At 38.5% G+C, this 21,256-nt stretch overlaps 3 protein-coding genes across 3 annotated transcripts; 1 reads left to right on the top strand and 2 right to left on the bottom strand.

Moving 5' to 3' along the window:
- Positions 1-366: 366 nt before the first annotated feature.
- purba (purine-rich element binding protein Ba) lies at positions 367-3,228 on the bottom strand. The gene has a single exon (XM_079607493.1). It carries the CDS (start codon positions 3,178-3,180, stop codon positions 2,041-2,043), a length of 1,140 nt encoding a protein of 379 aa, XP_079463619.1. The 5' UTR covers positions 3,181-3,228; the 3' UTR covers positions 367-2,040.
- A 1,127-nt stretch (positions 3,229-4,355) lies between these two features.
- h2az2a (H2A.Z variant histone 2a) lies at positions 4,356-6,649 on the top strand. The gene is made up of 5 exons (XM_079607501.1): positions 4,356-4,618; positions 5,762-5,839; positions 6,026-6,139; positions 6,226-6,355; positions 6,454-6,649. The coding sequence occupies exons 1-5, from the start codon at positions 4,616-4,618 to the stop codon at positions 6,513-6,515; spliced, it is 387 nt and encodes a 128-aa protein (XP_079463627.1). The 5' UTR covers positions 4,356-4,615; the 3' UTR covers positions 6,516-6,649.
- A 4,094-nt stretch (positions 6,650-10,743) lies between these two features.
- Positions 10,744-20,472, bottom strand: neff1 (neuronal intermediate filament family member 1). Its single transcript, XM_079607491.1, has 4 exons — positions 19,649-20,472; positions 17,115-17,432; positions 15,607-15,731; positions 10,744-15,517 (listed from the first exon to the last, which is right to left on the bottom strand). The coding sequence occupies exons 1-4, from the start codon at positions 20,390-20,392 to the stop codon at positions 15,037-15,039; spliced, it is 1,668 nt and encodes a 555-aa protein (XP_079463617.1). The 5' UTR covers positions 20,393-20,472; the 3' UTR covers positions 10,744-15,036.
- Between the last annotated feature and the right edge of the window lie 784 nt (positions 20,473-21,256).

Raw genomic sequence — 21,256 nt, forward strand, 5'->3', positions numbered from 1 at the left:
CTTTTTAGGGCACGTTCTCATCAATACATTCATAGAAATTATAATGTGAAATAGCAAGACTAGTTCAGCTAAAATGCATGAATATAGGAAATACAGGTAAACATTACAAAAGAAAAGACTTACATTTTGTAAAGTATAAATATGATTGTTTTGGGAGTTTGCAGACACCTGGATGGATGATTATGATCTACTGCATTTTATTTTATTTTGATTAAACTGGGATAGGTTTAAAAATAATTTAAAATATTTTTGCAATTCCAGTTGGTGATGTTTGTGGTGCAGAAAAAAAACTTTCTTGTTTATCAAAATTCAGCTTTCAAGGATTGTGAAAGAATGAAACATTAAATCAAGAGGAAACACGAACACTCATGTTCTCAGCAAAGATAATTTTTATTGTTCAAAGGAAGTTTGTGGAGAATTACAGCAGTACACACTTGACTGAACAGCTGCCTTTATCACATAACACAGTACAGACAAGAATGAGGTCAAAACTTATATGGATATTGAAATTAGTAATAATAATAAAAATCACTATGGCTCCCAGATGGTGTGTATGGCTAATTTGTGTGGTTAAAGAAGGCCTGAAAATCGAACATCACTTCTTTCTCTCTCGTTGAAATTAAAAATGTATAACACCCACACACAGCAGTAAGAAAGAAAAACAGGATAACAGAGGGAAGTCATAAACAGGCACACACATTTTGACAGATCTGGAAGAGAAGCTGACAAGTTGCAGTAAGACTCAGAAATGTAACACCTAAAAACAACTTAATACACGGAGGAAGAGAATGATATAAGAAAAGAAAAAAGAGTGTTATTTTGTCATTTGGGTTGTTGAAAAAAGGAATACAAACTAAACAGAGAACATCGTCAAGTCTAGTTTGTATACAATTTTTTTATATGCTCTTCCAACCATAAGGACTATAGGAAATGTATGGAAAACCAGTAAGAAATATCCCCCTATATATAATTGCATCCGAGTTTTATTTGTTTAAATAGCTTGTTCAGGAAGCATTTATAATTGATTCTATATGTCTATGTATAAATATATTTCTGTATATATATATATATTTCTGTATATTGTCTTTTTTAAAAATAAATCTATTTAACCCAGATGGGTGTTGTTCGACATTTGATTTCCTTTCCAGTTTTGTCACCGAAGCTCTCCCGATATTCAATTTAAAAACTTCTAATTTGTCATGACCTGATGTTAAGCCTATACCAGGCTTACAGTTTCATTCCCTTTAAAAGAGCCAAATCAAGCCCATATCATTAGTAAATTTAGTGGCATCAGCACTAATGCACTTCCAATTTGAGTACATACAATCAGAGTGATTTGCTCTACCCTGACAAGAAACAGGAGGAAAACAAAATAAAACTCACCAGCCCGCGTGAACCTCAATAGTCAGAGCAGGTTGGCGGAGCATGGTTTTATAGCACCATTTGAACTGTTTGTACATTGTTGCTTGAACTGTATTGTGTGCCCACAAGTTGAACTCTTTAACGGTCTCCAAATTTTACACTGTTTGAGTCTTATTATATATATATACACACACACACACACACATTTGCAGAGAACACTTTCCGAATGAGCTAACTATTAGATTCACACCACGTCATTCAGATGATGCTGGTTTGCTCTCCATCATATGGTACAACACCAAAAACACCTATAGTAGAGATACTTATCATATCTGGATACACTAACACTAAACGTCCTCTATTGTTAACTCAGTCTCTGGGTGGGGGGGGGGGGGGGGGGGGGGTCTTTTTGTAAAAGGGAGAACTTTCAAAATGACAAGACCTATAGAGCAGCCAGCTGAAATATCGATTTATCTAGCCAAACATCGTCTATACTGCTTTAAACAGGATTCTCTTACATATACATGACAGTGTTTCTCAGTCAAACATCTTTTATTCGCCATAGAGCTTTAATGTTCTTCGTTTCATGCACGGTAATTCTTTCCACTCCAGCGAGTGGTTTCTCGCTCAGTGTGAGGTTGTTGCCCCAGCAAGGGAACACACCCGTCCGGGTCACTGTCAGTCGTCATCGATGTCGTCGCCCTCCGACTCCTCTCCTCCTCTCCGCTCGTACACTTTATCTCGGTGTCGCTCCTGGATCTCCTTCATCTCCTCGGCGTAGCGGCTGAACGCTCCCCCGAACTTGCTCCACGCTTTGAAGGGTATCGTGATAGAGTTTCTGTAACTGGGCTTCACCTCGCTCACCCGCAGAAACACCCCGTACTTGTTGGAGCCCACGTCAAAGAAGAACCGCTTGGAGTCCACCGTGATTGACGTGCCCTCGGGAAGCTCCCCGTAACCTCCGGCGCCGCCGCTGCCGCCGAGCAGCTCCTCATCATCCCCGCCGTAGTCGTCGATCAGCTTGGCCAGGGCGTCGCGGAACTCGATGAGACCCTGAGCAGGAAGGGCAATGGTTTGCCCGGATTGCATGCCACCCCCGGGCACACCTCCTCCGCCGCCAAAACCACCAGGCCCGCGGTTAACGGTCTGACGGATACGGAGGAACCTCCCCCGCTGGTTCTCCTTCAAATCGAGGTAGTATTTGCGATTCTCCCTCACTAGGAACTCGCTCTTCAAGGCCCGCCTAGGCCCGCCGTCCTCGCCGCTGGAGGACTGGGCGATCTGCTCCGGGGTGCTGGGTCCGAGCTGGGCGTAGTGCTCAATGAAATCCCCCAGGTAGTCCCGAAACTCCGCCGCGACTGACATGGAAAGTGTCAAGCGACTTTTGGAGCCACCAGCGCCGACCTCAGCGATCTTGATGAACCTGCCCTTCGAGTTCTGCTTCACGTCCAGGTAGAAGCGCTTGTTTTGGATGTCAAGGCGTTTGGATGCCAGCTCCTGGGTCTCTTGATCCCTCTGGAAAGGCTGGAATCCGCTGCCTCCACCCCCTCCTCCACCACCACTACTACTACCACCTCCACCTCCTCCTCCGCCGCTACCACCACCGCCGCCGCTGCTTCCACCGCGCTCACTCCCACTATCCCCATCCGCCATCTTCACCATCACCCAGAGCTGCGTTATTTTTTCCCACCCGTATGTTGTCAGGTCCCGCCTTCTGACCCGTTCAGAGGCATGAGAACGTCGTGTGAATGGCTCATAGCTCTGGAACGTCACTGTCTTAGGAACATCTTGTGATTGGACGTTTGACATGTCAGTCATAAATTCGCTTCTCCAATTGGACCGCGACCTGTCCGTTATGCTAGTAAATACCACATCCCCATTCTCGTTGGCTCACTTGGACTGCCTGTCAAAGTGTAAATCCCACCTTATTGTTTTGACAGTACCATGGGCGATTGGCGTACAGTGGTGTCGATAACGTACAAAAAGCAAGCACTTTATTGCAGATAACACTCGAACTGTACATACAGAATCATCACTCAGTCGTTTTCTAGCCCTTTAAATATACAAAGAAGAACTTCTAAATAAAGCGATCACAAAAAGTTTAAAATATATTTTTATTATACATGTATCTCGTTGATATATTTTAAAATACATATAATTTATAAATAATCAGACAGAAAATTATATTTAATTCAAAGACTATTGATAGGCTACGAATAAAAAAAACTGAAATGTTTGAGGTTTACAGTCAGAAAAAAAGAAGGCAGCACTACCAATCTGAAGCAAAGTATATATTTTACAGATAATATTTTCATTTGTTTTGGCCGTAACACAACGACAGTATGAACACAATCAATTATTTATCTTATCTATTATCTTATTTTTTTACCATTTCATGCTTACCAGCCTTCTGTGCTCTTTCTCTCATTTTTAACGTTTTTATCGTCTATGTTTTTTATGCATACAAATATCCTACTAATCACGTTCATATTTTCTCACGAGGAAGGGTGTTTCGGAAAGGGGGTCATTACATAATGAGGGTCCTTGACATCAAAAAGTAAAAAAAAACCCTGACTTAGTGTATATAAGTGTAAGTAATAATCCATAAGTACAGCAATCTGTATAAAAATGTTGAATCAAAGATGGTTTTAGAACTCCCTTTCTTTATATCAAACTCAGTCTCATTTTGACATTTTGCTATATAAATTGATATTTATAAAAAGGACACAAAATGTATTATTATCAACAGAAAATGTTTTAATTTTGGATTTCGCCTCATGTGACAGTTACGATTTATATTGAATAATATGAGATTAATAAGATAAAGAAAAAAGTTACATTTTGATTATAATTTCTATTTGGTTTTATGTGGTATTATAATTTATCTTGCTCTCAAGCCTTGTTATTAACATGAAATCATAAGTTTTTGTAATGCCCGATGATCATTTATCATTTACGACTTCTGTAAATCGAGTAAATTTCAGGCAGTTGTCACTATTAAAGTCCCGCCTACGTTTTATCCTCTACGAACATCATTCATCGATGGGGGATGGTAGAAGCAGATACATGCTGAAATCTCATTGGCCTTCCCGAAATTCGAACCAACAACGGATATTCTGATTGGCTGGTTCCACTTCTCGGTATGCCTCGAGCGTTCTCTGCTGAACGGAGTGTATTGTTCCTCTGAGTCAAGAGGAGAAATAGATTTTAGCCAAACCTCATTGGATCCCATTCAAAGTAATACTTCGCTGAAATGGTATGAAATTCTTCGATCTTGGTCCGTACAACCATTTTCTTTAACTCGAAATGTCCATCCGCTTGTTATGTTGCTCATTTGTCGTCTGTTTAAATATTCTACGGCTAGCTCCGAGCTAACGCGGGTTGGATTCAGCGCTCTTAGCCCGCGAGAGTAGCGCGTGCTAATAGTCTCTTTGTAATTTTTATTTAATTTATCACGACGTTTCTTGCCCCAATGCAAACGATTTGCGTCTTGAACATAACTATCTAATATGTTTTAAAGGTTTTGTTGATTTACGTCGCGGCTGTTGTGGAATTTCTCCAAGCAGTAAAGCTAAGCTAATCCGTCAGCGGCAGTGGAGAGCTCGCGCTGATCAGTTTATATACTCTTCATTTATTGTGTAGTTCTTCAGAGACCACCAAATCCTAGCAATTGCGTTATGCATTTTTTTTGTATGTGCAGGTTTATGTCAGAAACACGGGCAAACCTATATTGTCAGTTTAGTGTGGCAGTCATATGAGCGGGAGATTTAACGTTACCTGCTTTAACAGGCTGTTATAATAGGACACATTGGCATTCAGTAAAGTGGCAGATGGCATTGCTTTAAGTTTTTAGGTAAACTTTAATTCATGTGAAGGAAGAGTAGGATCCCATTCCTAAAGGATATGTTTTACTCATACCCTCTGGATGGAAAACGGTGCAAATTGCCAAGACTAGTGGAGTATTTTCTCCAAACCTGCGTTTTTATAGGCCTTCTGTTTATACTAACGTTATAAGTTACCGGTAATTATTCATTTGAACGAGTAATGCATTAATAATCCATGCCTTGATGATTTGTACAATAATTGACTTAACACTGACTTAATTTTTAAATTAAAAAAACTTTAACATAATGATCAATTAAATATTACTTTACAGTTGATTGCATATCATTTTTACGTATAAAAAGTGTATTTTTTACATGAAAAAAATGAGATGGATACAAAAAAAGAATACACTAAATTGTTTTAAATATCAAAATAATCTCTTAATATAATATTTAATTTGCACAGCTCATATAGTGGAGTACAATTAACATAAACCCCTAGTTGCTGCTAGTTTGTTTTGTGCAAACTTGAATATGTTTGTATGCGCTGGATCTGAGTCTATATTGTTTTGTAGGCAGGAGGAAAGGCAGGTAAAGACAGTGGCAAGGCCAAGGCGAAAGCAGTGTCTCGCTCACAAAGGGCTGGACTTCAGGTAAGCTTGTTTATCTTTTTTGCTCTGCTGGCCATGCTGGTTTTCTGTTTCCAAAATAAATGATCCATTTGTTAAATAGCCTTCAGTGAAATGGGCGTAGATGTGGAATTTTGATGGTCACAAATATTTTGAGTCAAATAAAAGTCAGATGCAACTTTCTAAGGAATGCATATCTGAAATTTGTAGTTCCCAGTGGGTCGTATCCACAGGCACTTGAAGACCCGCACTACAAGCCACGGTCGCGTGGGAGCAACAGCAGCCGTGTACAGCGCAGCCATCCTTGAATATCTCACAGCTGAAGTAAGACTCTGCCATTGACCCGCATGTTGCAAATCAAATGTGCTGATGTGTGACAAGCCATTAATCCGGTTTCATTCTTGTTGTAGGTTTTGGAGTTGGCAGGAAATGCTTCAAAAGATCTGAAGGTGAAGCGTATCACTCCTCGCCATTTACAGCTGGCCATTCGTGGAGATGAGGAGTTGGATTCCCTCATCAAGGCAACTATTGCTGGTGGTGGTAAGTTGGAGTTTGTTTATGTTGTGTATGTTGCATACACACTGATGTGTTGATAGATGAGGACGTGAATCATTTGCGTGTTTGGTGTCTTCCCGCAGGTGTGATTCCACACATCCATAAGTCTCTGATCGGTAAGAAGGGCCAGCAGAAGACTGCGTAGTTCCCTTTGGGGTCGCTATGCTGACATGGACTCGAGGACTTGCATTTGGGATGTGTGACCAGATCGGCTTGTGTTCATCCATTCATCCGTTCTATTTTTTTTTTTTTTTTTTTTAAGTTAATATTAATGTTATACTAGCTAACCACAAGTGATTTGTTAGAGTTTTGTGTTCATGTTATATCGCCAAAACTAGAATGGCAAATAAGCCCCCCCCCCCCCCCCCCTTTCCTCCACCCCAACCCAACCCAAATGTCAGGTATTTTAGAGAGACAAACAGGAAGTGTCTGATCGTTCCTGCTGTGACTGTGGAATTGTTTGTTGAATTGGCCAGAGCTATGGAGCTGTTTTATACTGAAAAATGGAAGTGATAAAAACATTTTATACAAAACCAAAATGTTTGTTTTTATTTTATCTGCCATGTTCTTTTGATTTAATCAGTTAATACAGAAATTTTATGTGTTATTTACATAAAATTAATGACACAACATTGAGAGTACACTTTGGCATACTTTTAAAAAGAGGATTTATTACTGAAATAATTCACTAAAATAATATACTTGGGTGCAAATTGAGTTATGTTTTTGGACACCTAATTGCATGTTATTAACACATTTTGTTAAATGCAATTAGTTTAACTTAAGAGTGCTTTTTGACTGAGAAGTACATCTTTTTATGACATTTTAATAATTGTCGGATATGGCTAAAGAGCACATTTAATTATGATTAGCACACTTAAAAAAACATTTTTAGAATGGATTTATATGGGATTTATATTTTTTTTGTGGTGATCAGTATAGTAATAGATGCACAGCAGTGCATGTTATTTATTCCCTGATAAATCAAATGTATTTAACAGTTAATTCTTAATTTGTGAAATTGTATGAAATATTTATCCAGTAATATTTCCAAACGGCTGTTATAAATCTACTGCAAACGAGGATCATCTAGTTAAAAGTATGAATTTTAAACCACGTTTTATAATAGTCATTTGATATTACAGATCATCAAATCAAAGAGCCCAGCATTTATTTTTCAGAATTTTTTTCCAACATATTTTTTTTCTGTCATTGGTTAGTAAAATGTCGACGCAAATGGTGTACAGTAGGTGGCGGTAGAGACCACATTTTCACGAATAGCCTATTTTCTTCCTGAGATCATGCATCCTGTTGGCGTGTGAGAGGATATATTTGTGTGTTTCAGTACAAAAATGATCATTCACCGTATCCGTCTTATTATAAGCATCCATAAAACAACAAACAAATATTTTGATGACAGTCACTCGTGTGTGCAGTTCACAGGCGTATCGGAATTCGTATGTGCTGCAGGTAAGTCTGAATAAAGACATTAGGCCTATATAAAGGAATAGACAAGTGTCTGTCATAATATGCACTTTTGTTGTGTCAGGTAAGTTGTTTAACCCTTTCGCACGTAAGTTTAAAATACTCTATCTGAGGCCCAGCTTGAGTTTAAAAAAAGAAGAAGCGTTTTTCACTCAGAAATGCACTGGCGCCTTTAACCGTAAATCCTCCAAATAAAGTGTTTGCCTGGGTTTTCTGTTTAACACTGAATAGCCTATGTTTAGGCTACTTACGGTCAAACTAATTTTCTAGTAAACTGGCAGCTACACAAGCACTGATTTATGCCTAATTTAATAATTCCACATTAACCCTTTAGGTATCAAAATAGTCTATTGTAGATTCACAAACCTAAAAACATTCATGTTAAATGCAAAAGCGTTGGTTTCAAATAACTGCAGGAAGGTGATTATTGTTGCTTTGCCAGTTTTGTACCGACCATGCGGCATGTGTGTGCGTGTTATACACCTCAATGTTCTGCTTTGTCATGCTGTATCAGTTATGCAGTCAATGCGCGCGCCCGTCTGTGTGTGTGTGTGTGAGAAATAGAGACAGAGATCGAACAGCTTTAACCTGGGAATTAAAACAAGATCTCACACACGACTGCAGGCTTTGCTTTATGGGACATCTGCAATGCAGAAGCCTATATATAGCAATAGAGAGGGAGGGGGCTGAGAACAAGATACAATAATATCGACAAGATGCATACAATAATAGGCAAAAAGTTGCCTTTATACCACAAATATAATTCAGTACTACAGGCTTTTAGCCCTTCTTTGAGTTTTTTTTTTAAAACTAGTTGTCAAAAGATTGTTTTAACTCTAAACATTTAATTATGTCCAGAATCATTGCTCTCCTGAACATACTGACAGATATAGGGCATTTTTCTGTATTAAAATATGATCCAAATTAAATAAGTGGTTAATTAAATCACATAAATGTCTAAATAAAAAAATAAATGGTAGGCCATTTATACAATATTATTTTTTAATTATTAATTATTAAAAAGAGGTCTCATCGTGTTGTTCACTTGTGTTATAGTTAGTTTGTGCTGCATTACATTAGCCATGAATAAATATATCTATATTACTATTCTGCTCAGCTGACAGTGTAATCATAACCATTAATATTCTCTGTTCATTTTTTTTCTGGCACTTAATCACTTCTGAGAAGAATCTGCTGTCTTTAATAATTTAGCTGATGAAATATTTTAGGACTTTTTTTTTTTTTTTTTTTTAGAGTTCTTTATATTTGAGTCTGTGATTGGCTTAAAATATGCCTATCTTTCTGTGGTAAAATATGTTTGTAGACTACTAAACTGTATTTATGAGTTATGCCAGACAAATGATTTCCACAGCTAGTTTTAGTTGTTTCTTGCATTAAGTAATCTTTTAAACAAATCAATATTTATTTAGGTTTTTTGGAAAATAGCCATATAGCAAGACACAAATAACGTGCAGTCTGTCAATAATTATCACAAAATAATTATAATGACTTTATATTCACACTTCTGTTCAAAATTGTTGGGGTCAGTAAGATTTTGTAATGTTTTTGAACAAAGTCTATTTTACTCACCAAGGCTGCATTTATTTGATCCAAAATACAGCAAAAAAAAAACTAATATGATGATTTGCTGCTCAAGAAACATTTCAAGTAGAAAAAATGCTTAAAATTGTAATGGAAAACATTTTTTCAGGATTTGATAAATGGAAAGAACAGGATTTATTTGAAAGAAATCTTTTAACATTATTACAAATGTCTTCATTATGACTTTTGATCAATGTGAAGCAAAAAATGTTATCTATTTTTTTTCTTCTCATATACTGTATGTTAAGTACAATATCAGAAAAACCATTCATTTCTCAGAGGTAAAACTCATACAGTAAAGGACGAGAATTCCCCAATGGCTTAGATTTAAATGTGTTTGATTCCCAAAGAACTGAGAGCATTACATTTTGGAGTTGTTCTGGATTCGTCTAGCCGAGAACAGGAGATGTGCCGTCAGCAGAATGGTTATTTGCTATGCATAATTTATGCGCTCTGTCTAGTCTCCCTCAGATGACATGCAGTAATAAAACTATGCATTTCGGTCAGACTAAAGCCTTTCTGAGACATTGCTAACTGCCCTCCTTGAAACTTTTACCAAAGCATGCATTATTAGCATAAATCATGGTGGCCTACTGAATGATTAACACTCTTAAAGGGAGAGTTCACTTTAAAATGAAAATTCTGTCATCATTTACTCACCCTCAAGTTGTTTCAAACCTGAAGAATTTCTTTCTTCTGCTGAACACAAAGGAAGATATTTTGAAGAATGTCAGTAACCAAAGAGTTAACTGGTCCCATTGACTTCCATAGTAGGAAAAAAAAAATATGGAAGTCAATGGGACCAGTTAACTGTTTGGTAACAAGACATTCAAAATATATTCCTTTGTGTTCAGCAGAAGAAAGAAATTCATACAGGTTTGAAACAACTTGAGGGTGAGTAAATGATGACAGAATTTTCATGTTAACGTGAACTATCCCTTTAAAAATAAAGGTTCTTTATTGGCATCGATGGTTCCATGAAGAACCTTTTAACATCCATGGAACCTTTCTATTCCACAAACTGTTCTTTATTATAGAAAAATGTTCTTTTAATTATTAAAATGTTCTTTGCATAAGAAAAAAATGGTTCTTTTAAAAATGGTTCCATGCAAGGTTCTTTGTGGAACCCAAAATGGTTCCATCACTGTGAGCAAAAATCCTCTTGGAACCTTTAGTTTTAAGAGTATGTTTATGTCCCAGTAAATCAAGTCTTTAAATAAAACAACTGTAGTGTGTGTGTTGTGTTTGCTTGATATAACACACGAGACAAAGGTACGTTTGGTTGATAAATGGCTTTATTTGGCTTTAGGGGGACATCACTGTATCAGTTAGCAGCCATACAGTTAAAGTGTCAGCACTCCTGAACCATCTCTGAAACAGTGTCGTCGAGATGCACAAAACGTGAGGACTCTTTTAAGCAGTTTAGATTCATGATTAAGGCATTTACGTACATTTTTACACACATCAAGCAAATCTATCCCACCCCCTCATATTGTCAAGCTCCAAGTGAATCAAGCCATGCAAATAGAAACTCCTCTTGATTCATTCATTTGATGAATAACTGCGACAACTGTTTTATTACATCTATTGGAAATCTTGCTCTTGGCTCTTCCCTCTTCTACTCTTTTGGATTATAATATAATCCAGACCTACTATTTGGATTATTTTTACTACCCAAAGGTTGCTGCAAAAATGAGTCCGAACAGTGAACTCACTTTAACATCACTGTCACCACATTTTCTCTACACCGTAAGAAAAAAAATCAGTTGAAAAATGCATCGTAATTTTCAGCCATGCATTATCTATTGAGTGCCGGCCATATACATTTCATTTAACTCTTAAACAATACGTAACGCGTAATTCAAAATACGACTGAAACACTTGTAGACAATCGGTACAGAAAAATCCCTCATATTAACACTGTATTGGGCTCTATTTTTACTGACTTTTCTTAGAAACCAATGACTTATTTATACAATTTAACATTTGGAATTGTATTTTTCCGGAAATGTGATCCAGTCTCATCGGGCAAGTCTTATTTAACAAACAACACATCCCAGACAGCAATCTGGTACATCTGGATTCCACGCCCAGATGTGGGCCGTATCTGGGCAACACTAGCTGTCTTTTCAATCGCAATATATTTATTGATCAAACTGTACAAAAAAACAAGACCATTGATGGAAAAGTTCAAATCAAGGATAATGAGGGTGCATCTCCAGTCAGTCTTTGTCAAAGGGACACATTGAATCAAATACCATTTTGCTAAACACTACTTGGAAAACACTACTTCTACAACAGTATTCTGTGGGCAGACATTTAACTCTTTATTTGCACAAAGGTCTACGTATACAAAACACCCATTTAAGATGCATTAACCAAAATATTTTTTAAATGTGAATGGAAGAAGCCAAAATACTGGATTCATTAGTTGTTTTTCCATCCGTGATGTTGAATTTGTAATCATTTGTTAAATAAAGATTTAGCAAAGTATTGAGTGCTGTTTGTTTCATAAGGTTATTTATTGTGACAGATGAAGACCAGATCGCATTTTTAGAAACAATCCCGATGCTTTCTCACAGCTGTAAATAAATCTAAATTGCTAAAACGAGACACCAACCCATAATGTCACAGAATCTGCGTCCTGTATTCATTGATCAAGCAGGCCTGCGTTGTGAAAGGTCATCGGAGGTTATAGCTCTCTGAACGGGTTCTTGTAGTGGCTATTTATCTGGAGTACTAATATACTCCATATGTATACTAATACACAACAAATATACACAAACATATTATAATACAACGGCTGAGGGAGTGATTTGACATCTTTCTTCCCTAATCAATCTCTCTTTATTTTTTCCCCCTTTTGGAAAGTTGTGGAAACTCTATCACAGATTTTTTCTTTTGCTATTGGTAATACAAAAATTATATTTTTTTGTCACCTCCCCAAGAAGTTTATCCGATTTCTGCTTCTGAGAACCCTGGAAATATGATATCCATTAATTAACTGAAATAAAATAATTGTATTACAACATTTTTACTGTAATAGAGAAGTATTTTTACTGTAACAGTAAAACTAATCAGAATAATAAGAGTAATGAGAAATAAAACAAGTAAAGACGCATTATGGTAATGAGAACCCAGCTAAAAAATATGTTCTAAGAACATTTTACTAGCATTCCCATTAGGTTATGAAAACGTTATTCTCTTAACTTTCAAAACGATCAAACATTATGGGAACGTTAATTTTGACTGTTCTCTGAATGTTCTGTAACATTTCAAAAACATTAGACGACCGCCTAAACTGTTTCAGAAAAAGTTTCATGAACAATGTATAAATAATGTTTTTGTGCTAACATTTTGAGAACATTATTGACCGAACCTTCTATGTTACTGAAAGCATGTTTGCTCGTTCTTTCCTGGGAGGGGGCGCAACGAATCTTAATTGTCCTCAAAGTAGTCTTCATTTTTATTATGTAAATCTTTTTTCTTTTGATTTCAGAGGAGACCTGGACATTTGTTCATAAAATTCACCTTGTCAGCAGAAACACTAAAGGAAAGAGCAGGAACCTAATCTAGTTTCAGAAGGAAGACATGCCACAGATTAGAAAGAGAAAGTGGAAGAAAGACATCGAGAAAGAGAAAATAAGACAGAGGAAGATTTACTTCAGAAACAGTGAGATCTGCTCCATCACAAATGAATCAATCAAGAGGAGGTCATTTTTGAACACAATAAGGAATAGAGGGATATTTAGCAGCAGTCGGCGTCTAAAGCGTCAGAATCTAAATTGCAGAAGGATTTTCCCACACTACCGTTGCACTCTTCTCTCCAAAATCTAAACATTGAAACCCTCCCCAAGAAATCCATAAATATTTGATCTTTAATCCCACCAAACTTGATGAACTCCATGCCGCCACGTTTGCCGTGCAGTGACCATTGCAATTGAGGAAACCATGAACGGATGGCCGGATGCATACATTAAAGATAAAAAATGATGCATGCTTTGCATGAGAATGTGAATGAACATTCTTTACGAGTGAACTTAATGAAATGAGCTTGGACAATTTCGTTCATGTGGGTATAGATGCCCTAATATCGCTGGAAAAAATAGGAGATGTGGCCTGTTCCTATGCTTGGCTCGTGACATACATTCAGGACTCGAGTGAAGCTCTATATAATGGATATGCTGTTGCCCTGACCTCTTCCAAAGTCCAAACTCACTTATTTTTAAAATCAAATAGCACCGAGAGGTTGGAACCAGTTCATTTTGCCTTGCATGGCATCATCTTCCTTTGTGCTGTCCTGCACTACTAATGGCACGTGAACACCAGGTGTGAATGGGGTCTTTGCTGTCTGATCGTCACTAAAGTTGTCGTCTTGACACGAAAATGAACATTTTGTCATAATTTAATCTATTTAGTCTTTCCGTGTTATTGTCTTTAGTGCGACGCAAAGAATAGCTTAGACCAGGGGTGTCCAATCCTGCTCCTGGAGGGCCATTGTCCTGCAGAGGTCAGCTCCGACCCAAATTAAACACACCTGAACCAGGTAACTAAGGTCTTACTAAGAGAGCTAAACTCTCCAGGACTGAGTTTGGACACCCCTGGCTTAGACTACATGAATTGTTGTAGCTTAGAGTATAAGGCCCTGTCCCAAATGTCACCTTAAACACTTGTGGTCTTCCTAGTCCGCACTTTCGTGACGTAACACAGCTTTGACTGCCGGGAAGAAGTCCCGAAGGCCCATTTTGACCGCAAAGTATCTCAAAAAGACTCGCGAACACCCTTCTGAAACCTAAAATGACAAATGGGACACCGTACGGTCTCATGCAGCAGCCATTTTAAGTCCACAAGCCAGAAAGTGCATATGAATCGCTCCACTTGGGACAGGGCCTATACAGTTCCTCTTTTCCATACAAAAGAAGTGCATAGTGATTTATACTGCCAAAAAAGGTACACAGAAAGGGACCATTCACACAGAACGTGTTTTTGCATTTAAAAACGCATGATGCAGGGGGAAAATAAATCAAAATCAAGGTCTAAAGGGGTAACTTGGGCACTGCATTTTTAGGGCACTACGTCATGCATGAGGTCCAACACGTCCATCTAGTGCATGTTTACATGGAACAATATGATGCAAAAACATATGCTGTGTGAATGGTGCCTAATAGTGGTCCATATGAGGTCACAAATCTCATTGCCACTTGTGTTAAATAAAAACCTATTGTATGGACAATCTTTATGACATTTTTATGGTTTATGAAAGTTTCCTCAGCATCCACTTCTGTTGTATGAAAAATGGAAACTAAGAAATGATAAGAAAATTTGTCATTTTTGGGTGAACTACGTATAGACCTTGTTGAATCTCTTGAGTGCTGTGCAGAAAACATCCGTTCGAATGCTTTTGTTACCGACTCGATGCTTTCGCGCAGATATCCTGATGCATCAGCAGGTGAAATCACCCATACCTAGAGAAATGAAAGTGAAGATGAGAAGATGAGGTGTGTGTGTGTGTGTGGGGCAGAGGGACATGGAGGGATGTGTCCAGACGGATGTGGCGGAAGCAGTGATGATACGCAGCTTTACTTGCTCTTAACCGGAGCGGCCTTTTCGCCTTTGTTACTGTCCCCCTTTTCACTCTTGCTATCTGCCTTGCTATCGCTCTTCTTCTCCTTTTCCTTCTCTTTCTCCTTTTCTTTCTCTTTCTCCTTCTCGTTCTCCTTTGGACTCTTCTTTTCTTCCTTTTCCTTCTTCTCATCCTCCTTTTCCTTCTTATCCTCCTCCTCTTCCTCCTCCTCCTCATCGCCTCCTTCTTCCTGTTCTTCTCCGTCCTCGGCCTCCTCTCCTTCCTCTGCTCCCTCCTCCTCCTCTCCTTCTTCCTTCTCCTCCTCCTCCTCCTCTTCCTCCACCTCCTCTTCCTGCTCTTCCTCTGTCTCAGGTTTGGCTACGCTCCTCCTGTAGGAGCTCAGGGCATAAGTGCGACTCGATGGATAGGAGTATGCGGACTGCAACATGGCTCCGCTCACAGAGCTCAGACGGCATTCCTCACCTTCCAGCAGCTTCCTGTTGGGAACGACCATATATGGATAAGGATGGAACATTCATAAAGGTATCAACTAATGACATGAAATGAATATAGTTCTGAGTCTGACCTGTAGGCTGCGATCTCAATGTCCAGTGCCATCTTGACATTCAGCAGGTCCTGGTATTCCCGCAGGTGACGGGACATCTCACCTTTTGTGCTCCGAAGACCAGATTCCAGGTCCTGAATGGTGTCCTGTCACCACAAACAAGACATTTATGTCTCCAAAAAGTTTTCTGACACGAAATCTTACGCAGCTAACGTTCTGGCAAGGTTCTCTCAAAGTTATGAACAAACATTCTTCCAGTAACGTTAAAAGAATGTTCAAAGTTCAAAGTAATCTGGACTTTAATAATGTTCTCAAAATGTTAATTATACATCGCTCATGGAATGTTTTTTTGTGAAATATTTTAGTTGGACTTTGACTGTTTTAAATGTTACTAATTGTTTCAGAATGTTCAGAGAACATTAAAAGTAACGTTCCTTTAATGTTTGCAAAATTATAAAATGGAAAGTTCCCTTAACATTCATTAACCAAGGACATTTTTTTGGACATTTTTAGTGTTCAGGGAACATTCAGCATTAATGTTTTCATTAATTAATGGGGATGTTAGCAAAATGTTCTTAGAATTTATTTTTGTTAGTTGGATATGCTTTTGTTCTGAAAAAAAAATCGACCTTATATTGAGGATTGGACAAAACATCTGTTATGTTCAAATTAATACAACCGACCTGCCACAAGGATGTCTATGATGTCATCAGTAATAATAATCAAACAGCCATAATGCTGAGAAAAAGACAAAAATCCCTCACTGCACTTGACTGGAAAACTTTGACACTTAAAGTTTTTGTTTATTGTTTGTAATGTGCTTCTTTGTCTCCCTTCATTACATTATATTTGTTTGTATTTGTTGCTACGGTATATTAGTCTTGACATATCATTTTTTTATTTATTATTAATTTGTAATTGACTTGTAATTTAATAAAATGCACAAATAAATGTGATATTTAACGTCGGTAAACTCATTAATTAATAAGAAAAAAATCTATAATTCAAAAAGAATCATTTTAGAATCGGATACTGATTTCCAGAATCATGATCGGATCGAGAGGTGCTTAAAGATCCCCACAACTAGCAAAGTATACATTAGAAAATGCCTTTAAATACAGCGGGGTCCAAAACTTTTGGAAGCACATTGAAAAACCTTTTTAAATTTAAACCTAGAAACTTTTCAAATAAGTCACTAACCAAATAAGCACATTTGTGGCGTTCATCACATGACTCCTTCCTTTGTAGACAGTTGTTCTTTGGATGCTCTTTGGATCATTCTAAAATCATGCTGGATTACATGATCATCAGGTTTTGTTCATGAGCTTTTTCCTTTACAAAATGATTTTGTGTGCTGCTTTGGATAAAAGTGTCTGCTAAATGAGTGCATTTAAATGTAAACTCACTCCAAGTCTTATGTTCATTATAGAATTTATATGAAATGATAAAAATGCAAATAGGAGCAGTTGTACTATAGTGGCTGTATACTGTATTGTATATGTAAAAAGCATTGACTGAAACGCACTGACCTGCATCTCGCCGATCTCGTTGTTGTGGCGGTCCTCCATCTCAGCCAGCTGCCTCTCTAAGGACTCGTTATGGGCTTTCAGGGACTCGATCTCCAGGGTGCGGGACTGCAGCTGTCGACGGTACTCGGACAGCTCATCTTTGGTCTGCTTCAGAGCATCGTTGTTTCGCGCCGCCACCTCCGTCACGGTGACGAACTTGGAGTGGTACCATTCCTCTGCCTGCTGCTGGTTCCGGGAAGACAGAGTCTCGTACTGGGCACGGATGTCCTTCAGGGCCACAGCAAGGTCAGGCTTACTGACGTCCATCTCGACAGACACCTGAGCATGGAAAACGGTCAAGAAAATAATTGTTAATATGTTTATTACAACTAGAATCTAATATTAACCTATTTGAAAAGTTACAAAAATATTAATATTTTGAAATAAATCTGATCTTTCGATTAATCACAGCATCAGCACATTTAGCAGCACAACTGTTAATAATTGTTAATAATAGGAAATGTTTCTTGAGCAGCAAGTCAGCATATTAGAATGATTTCTGAAGGATCATGTGACACTGAAGACTGGAGAAATGATGCTGAAATTTGATCTGTATTTTTTATCAAATAAATGCAGGCAGCCTTGGTGAGCATAAACGTTTGAGTTGCAGTTAAAGCAATAAATAGCCTTTAGTCTGTAAAATTGATTGGTGGAGGAATTGTAATTTAGTTGCTGATTCATAATTGATTTCTAATCAATAATTAATACCCCGAAACAGGCATTTACGTTTGAGCCAAAAGCAGAGTATAAATTATAGCTATAGATAATTTGGCATATATTTGTTGAAATATATGAGACATTCTGTACATATATCGAATGTTCCTTAAATTTGCCAGTGAATAAATAAACAGTTTTACAGATGATGTAATCAATAAACCACTGTGCATAAAGTATTGAAGTTATCAGAAATGCAGTAGAGCTGAAATATGCAGTGCAAATATTGTCCAAGGCGTGTTTAATCAATCTTTGAGCGTAATTTGTGGTAATAAAGTTTTAGGCCCTTCGAGGCTGCGGGATGGAGCACAGACTCAGGGGTTTTAATGCTCAAGGAAAGATGACACTGCCTGAACGCTTTCATGAGGATGCATTTCATCCAATGCATCATCAACACAGAGAAATGCAATCCATGCATGATGAGCATCAGCTTACACCAGTTACAGTGTAATTGCTTATACTCAGGCTGTTAAATAAAACACTGAGGGAAATGTAATCTTCTGTAGTGTCGGAATACTTCGAGAGGCAGTATTTGTAAAGTGATGCAGTCCCTCTCAAGGACGCTGCGCCGCAGGGGTCCCGCTGCACCCACTCTGCAGCCACACCTAAAATCCTGCGCTACTGCACCACCCCCTCACTGCCAGGAGCTTAGGAAGTTTACACATCCCATAAACAACAACCTTCTCTCAACTTTCAAATACATTCCTCCCTCTCCAGGGCTTCTCTCCTGTTTGTAGGTGTTAAAGTTGCATTAGAGAAGGAGAATTATAAATGCACATTTGGACTGAGCTCCTGGTGCAGTGCAGCGTCAGTTTCTCAGTCTGAGCTGCAGTGCTGTAAATTCTCCCAGACACACACACACCGCACTCAATGACACTGCACAGTCATGATACGCATGCCCACACTATGAGTTATTAATAAACATAGTATTTCAAAGCATTAATGGTATTTCTAGGCTTTATCTGCTTAATCTGATCTTCTCAATGTAGTTTCTATCTTATAAATATATTTCTGATAAGACCTTTACAATGACTTTAATTGATGTAAAGCTATAGTCAGGTTAATTCGCTCATGCTAAATTGGTTGTATGCAAATCAAATATAATTAATTTAAATATTGAATGACATGTTTGTTTCCTGACAAAGCATTTTAGGGTATATATTATGTAGCAATTTTCAAACCCAAAGCATATGGGAAATTTGGCTTAACCACAACTTGTTTTATTTGACTGGGAAGTTAATGCAAATGTAATTCCCAAATAGATCTGCATCATTATGCCACTGCATAAATCACACAGTCATAAATTACACTGCAAAACTATGATATGAGATGAACATTTCTGGGAACAGAATATGCTTTTCATAAAAAATAAGGTCTTGCACTGTAAATTGTACATTTTACACTACAGCAGATATGTAAATCATATTTTAGAATAATTGAATAAATGTTTTTGTGTATATTATGTCTTCATTTCAATACCTTCTGCATATGCATTTTTTTTGGCATAACAGATTTTATCTCTTTCTGGAATTAAAACAAATGCATTTGCAACTATTGCATGTTGTGTATTTGCAATGTAAATCTAACTAGCTCACACTTCTCATTAGCCACCAAAAAACAACTCATCCCAGACTGGTCTCCAGCATGGTCAAGCTGGTCTTAGCAGTAAAAAGATTATCTCCCAGCCTGGGAATGCAGGTTTTAGTTGGCATCAGTGCTCAAACCCCTCTAAAACCAGCAAACAGGTAAACATATATATCTTTTTCACAACTTTTTCATACCTGGGTGGCCTGAATTGACGCCTGTAACTCCTGCAGTTCCTCCTCGTGCACTTTCCTGAGGAACGCGATCTCATCCAGCAGGGACTCAACTTTCTTCTCCAGCTCCAGGCGGGACAGCGTGGCGTCATCCACGTCCTTGCGGTATCCCTTCAGGCTGTTCTCGGCCTCCTCCCGCAGCCGGGTCTCCTCGTCCAGCTTGTCCTTGACGCGCTCCAGCGCCTCGTTCATCTGTACGCAATCCAGGTGCATCTGGCTCTTCTCGTGGGTCATCTCCTCGACACGGGCGCGCAGCTCGCGGATCTCCTGCTCGTAGAGGTCGTGCAGGCGCGACGGCTCGTTGTGGCGCTGGCGCAGAAGCGCGACCTCCGCCTCCAGAACTTTGTTGTGCTGCTCGAGGTTGTGCACCTTCTCGATGAACGTCACGAAGCGGTCGTTCAGGCCCTGCAGCTGCTCCTTCTCGTTGGTGCGTATGATCTTCAGCTCGTTGGTGACGGCGGTGGTCTGCGTCAGGTCAGTTTCCGGCTGGTAGCCAACGCCGCGGCCGGATCCGAGTTTGGTCCGGTAACTTGAGGATGTGATCATGGGGGATGGAGAGCCGTAGGTGCGGTGGTGCTGCTGCTGGGGAGCGGAGCGGTAGCTCACCGTCACCCGGGACGGGCTGCTGCCCACGGGGACGCGCCGTGGCGCATCTCCAAAAATCTTCCTGTATGAGCTGCTCGTGTACATGTCGCCGGAATAACTCATGCTGAAATGCTCAAGATCACAGACCGAGTGAGTGAGTGAAGTGTGTGGATGTGGGAAGACAGAGAAGAGAAAGAGAGAGGAAGAGTGCCGGTCGGGTTGTCACACCGGCATCTTTTATAGGCACAGACCGCGAGCATCATCTGACGCAGGGGCGGTGGTGGAGGGGGAAACCTGCAACCCTGAGCAAAAAGACAGAGTCCCAGGAGAGAGCTCATTCATTCCCTGCCTTTGCATTTGTGGCCACTCATCCCTTTTCACGCGATGGAGATAGTCATCATGCAGAGAACTGAGGATAAATAAAGGTCAAAAGATGTAAAAATTAAAAGCTACATAATGGTCCTCGGATGACCTTTGGAGAATCGCTGGACACCTTTTAAAAATCCTAAACCGAGTCTGAAAGTTCCTGCAATAAAGACAGTCAGTTGTTCATGTTTAAAGCACTTGAAATATATTGAAGTTCCACAATAGGGAATTTGAGGCACTATTTTCTGGATTTCCAGAAGGTACAGAGGAACCGAAATATTGCCTTGAGTTTATTTTGCAGTGTAGCTGAAATTGTTACATTATTATATGTCAAAATAAGGATCTTTATAATATTCTTTGTTAAATTCAGTACAAAAGTAACATTAAGGAAAAATGTGGTGCAGTCAAACTGATTGATTTTGTGAGTGTTTTGCATCACATTATCATGCATGTGTTGCTGCATTATATATATATATATATATATATATATATATATATATATATATATATATATATATATATATATATATATATATATTACTTTATTATAAATAAAGAAAATTGAGTAGGCTACGTTTTATAGGGTCTATTAATTTTTTTTGTTGAAAACCTAATATGGCA

Source organism: Phoxinus phoxinus (assembly GCF_949152265.1).
Source record: "Phoxinus phoxinus genome assembly, chromosome: 3".
Lineage (NCBI taxonomy): Eukaryota > Metazoa > Chordata > Actinopteri > Cypriniformes > Leuciscidae > Phoxinus > Phoxinus phoxinus.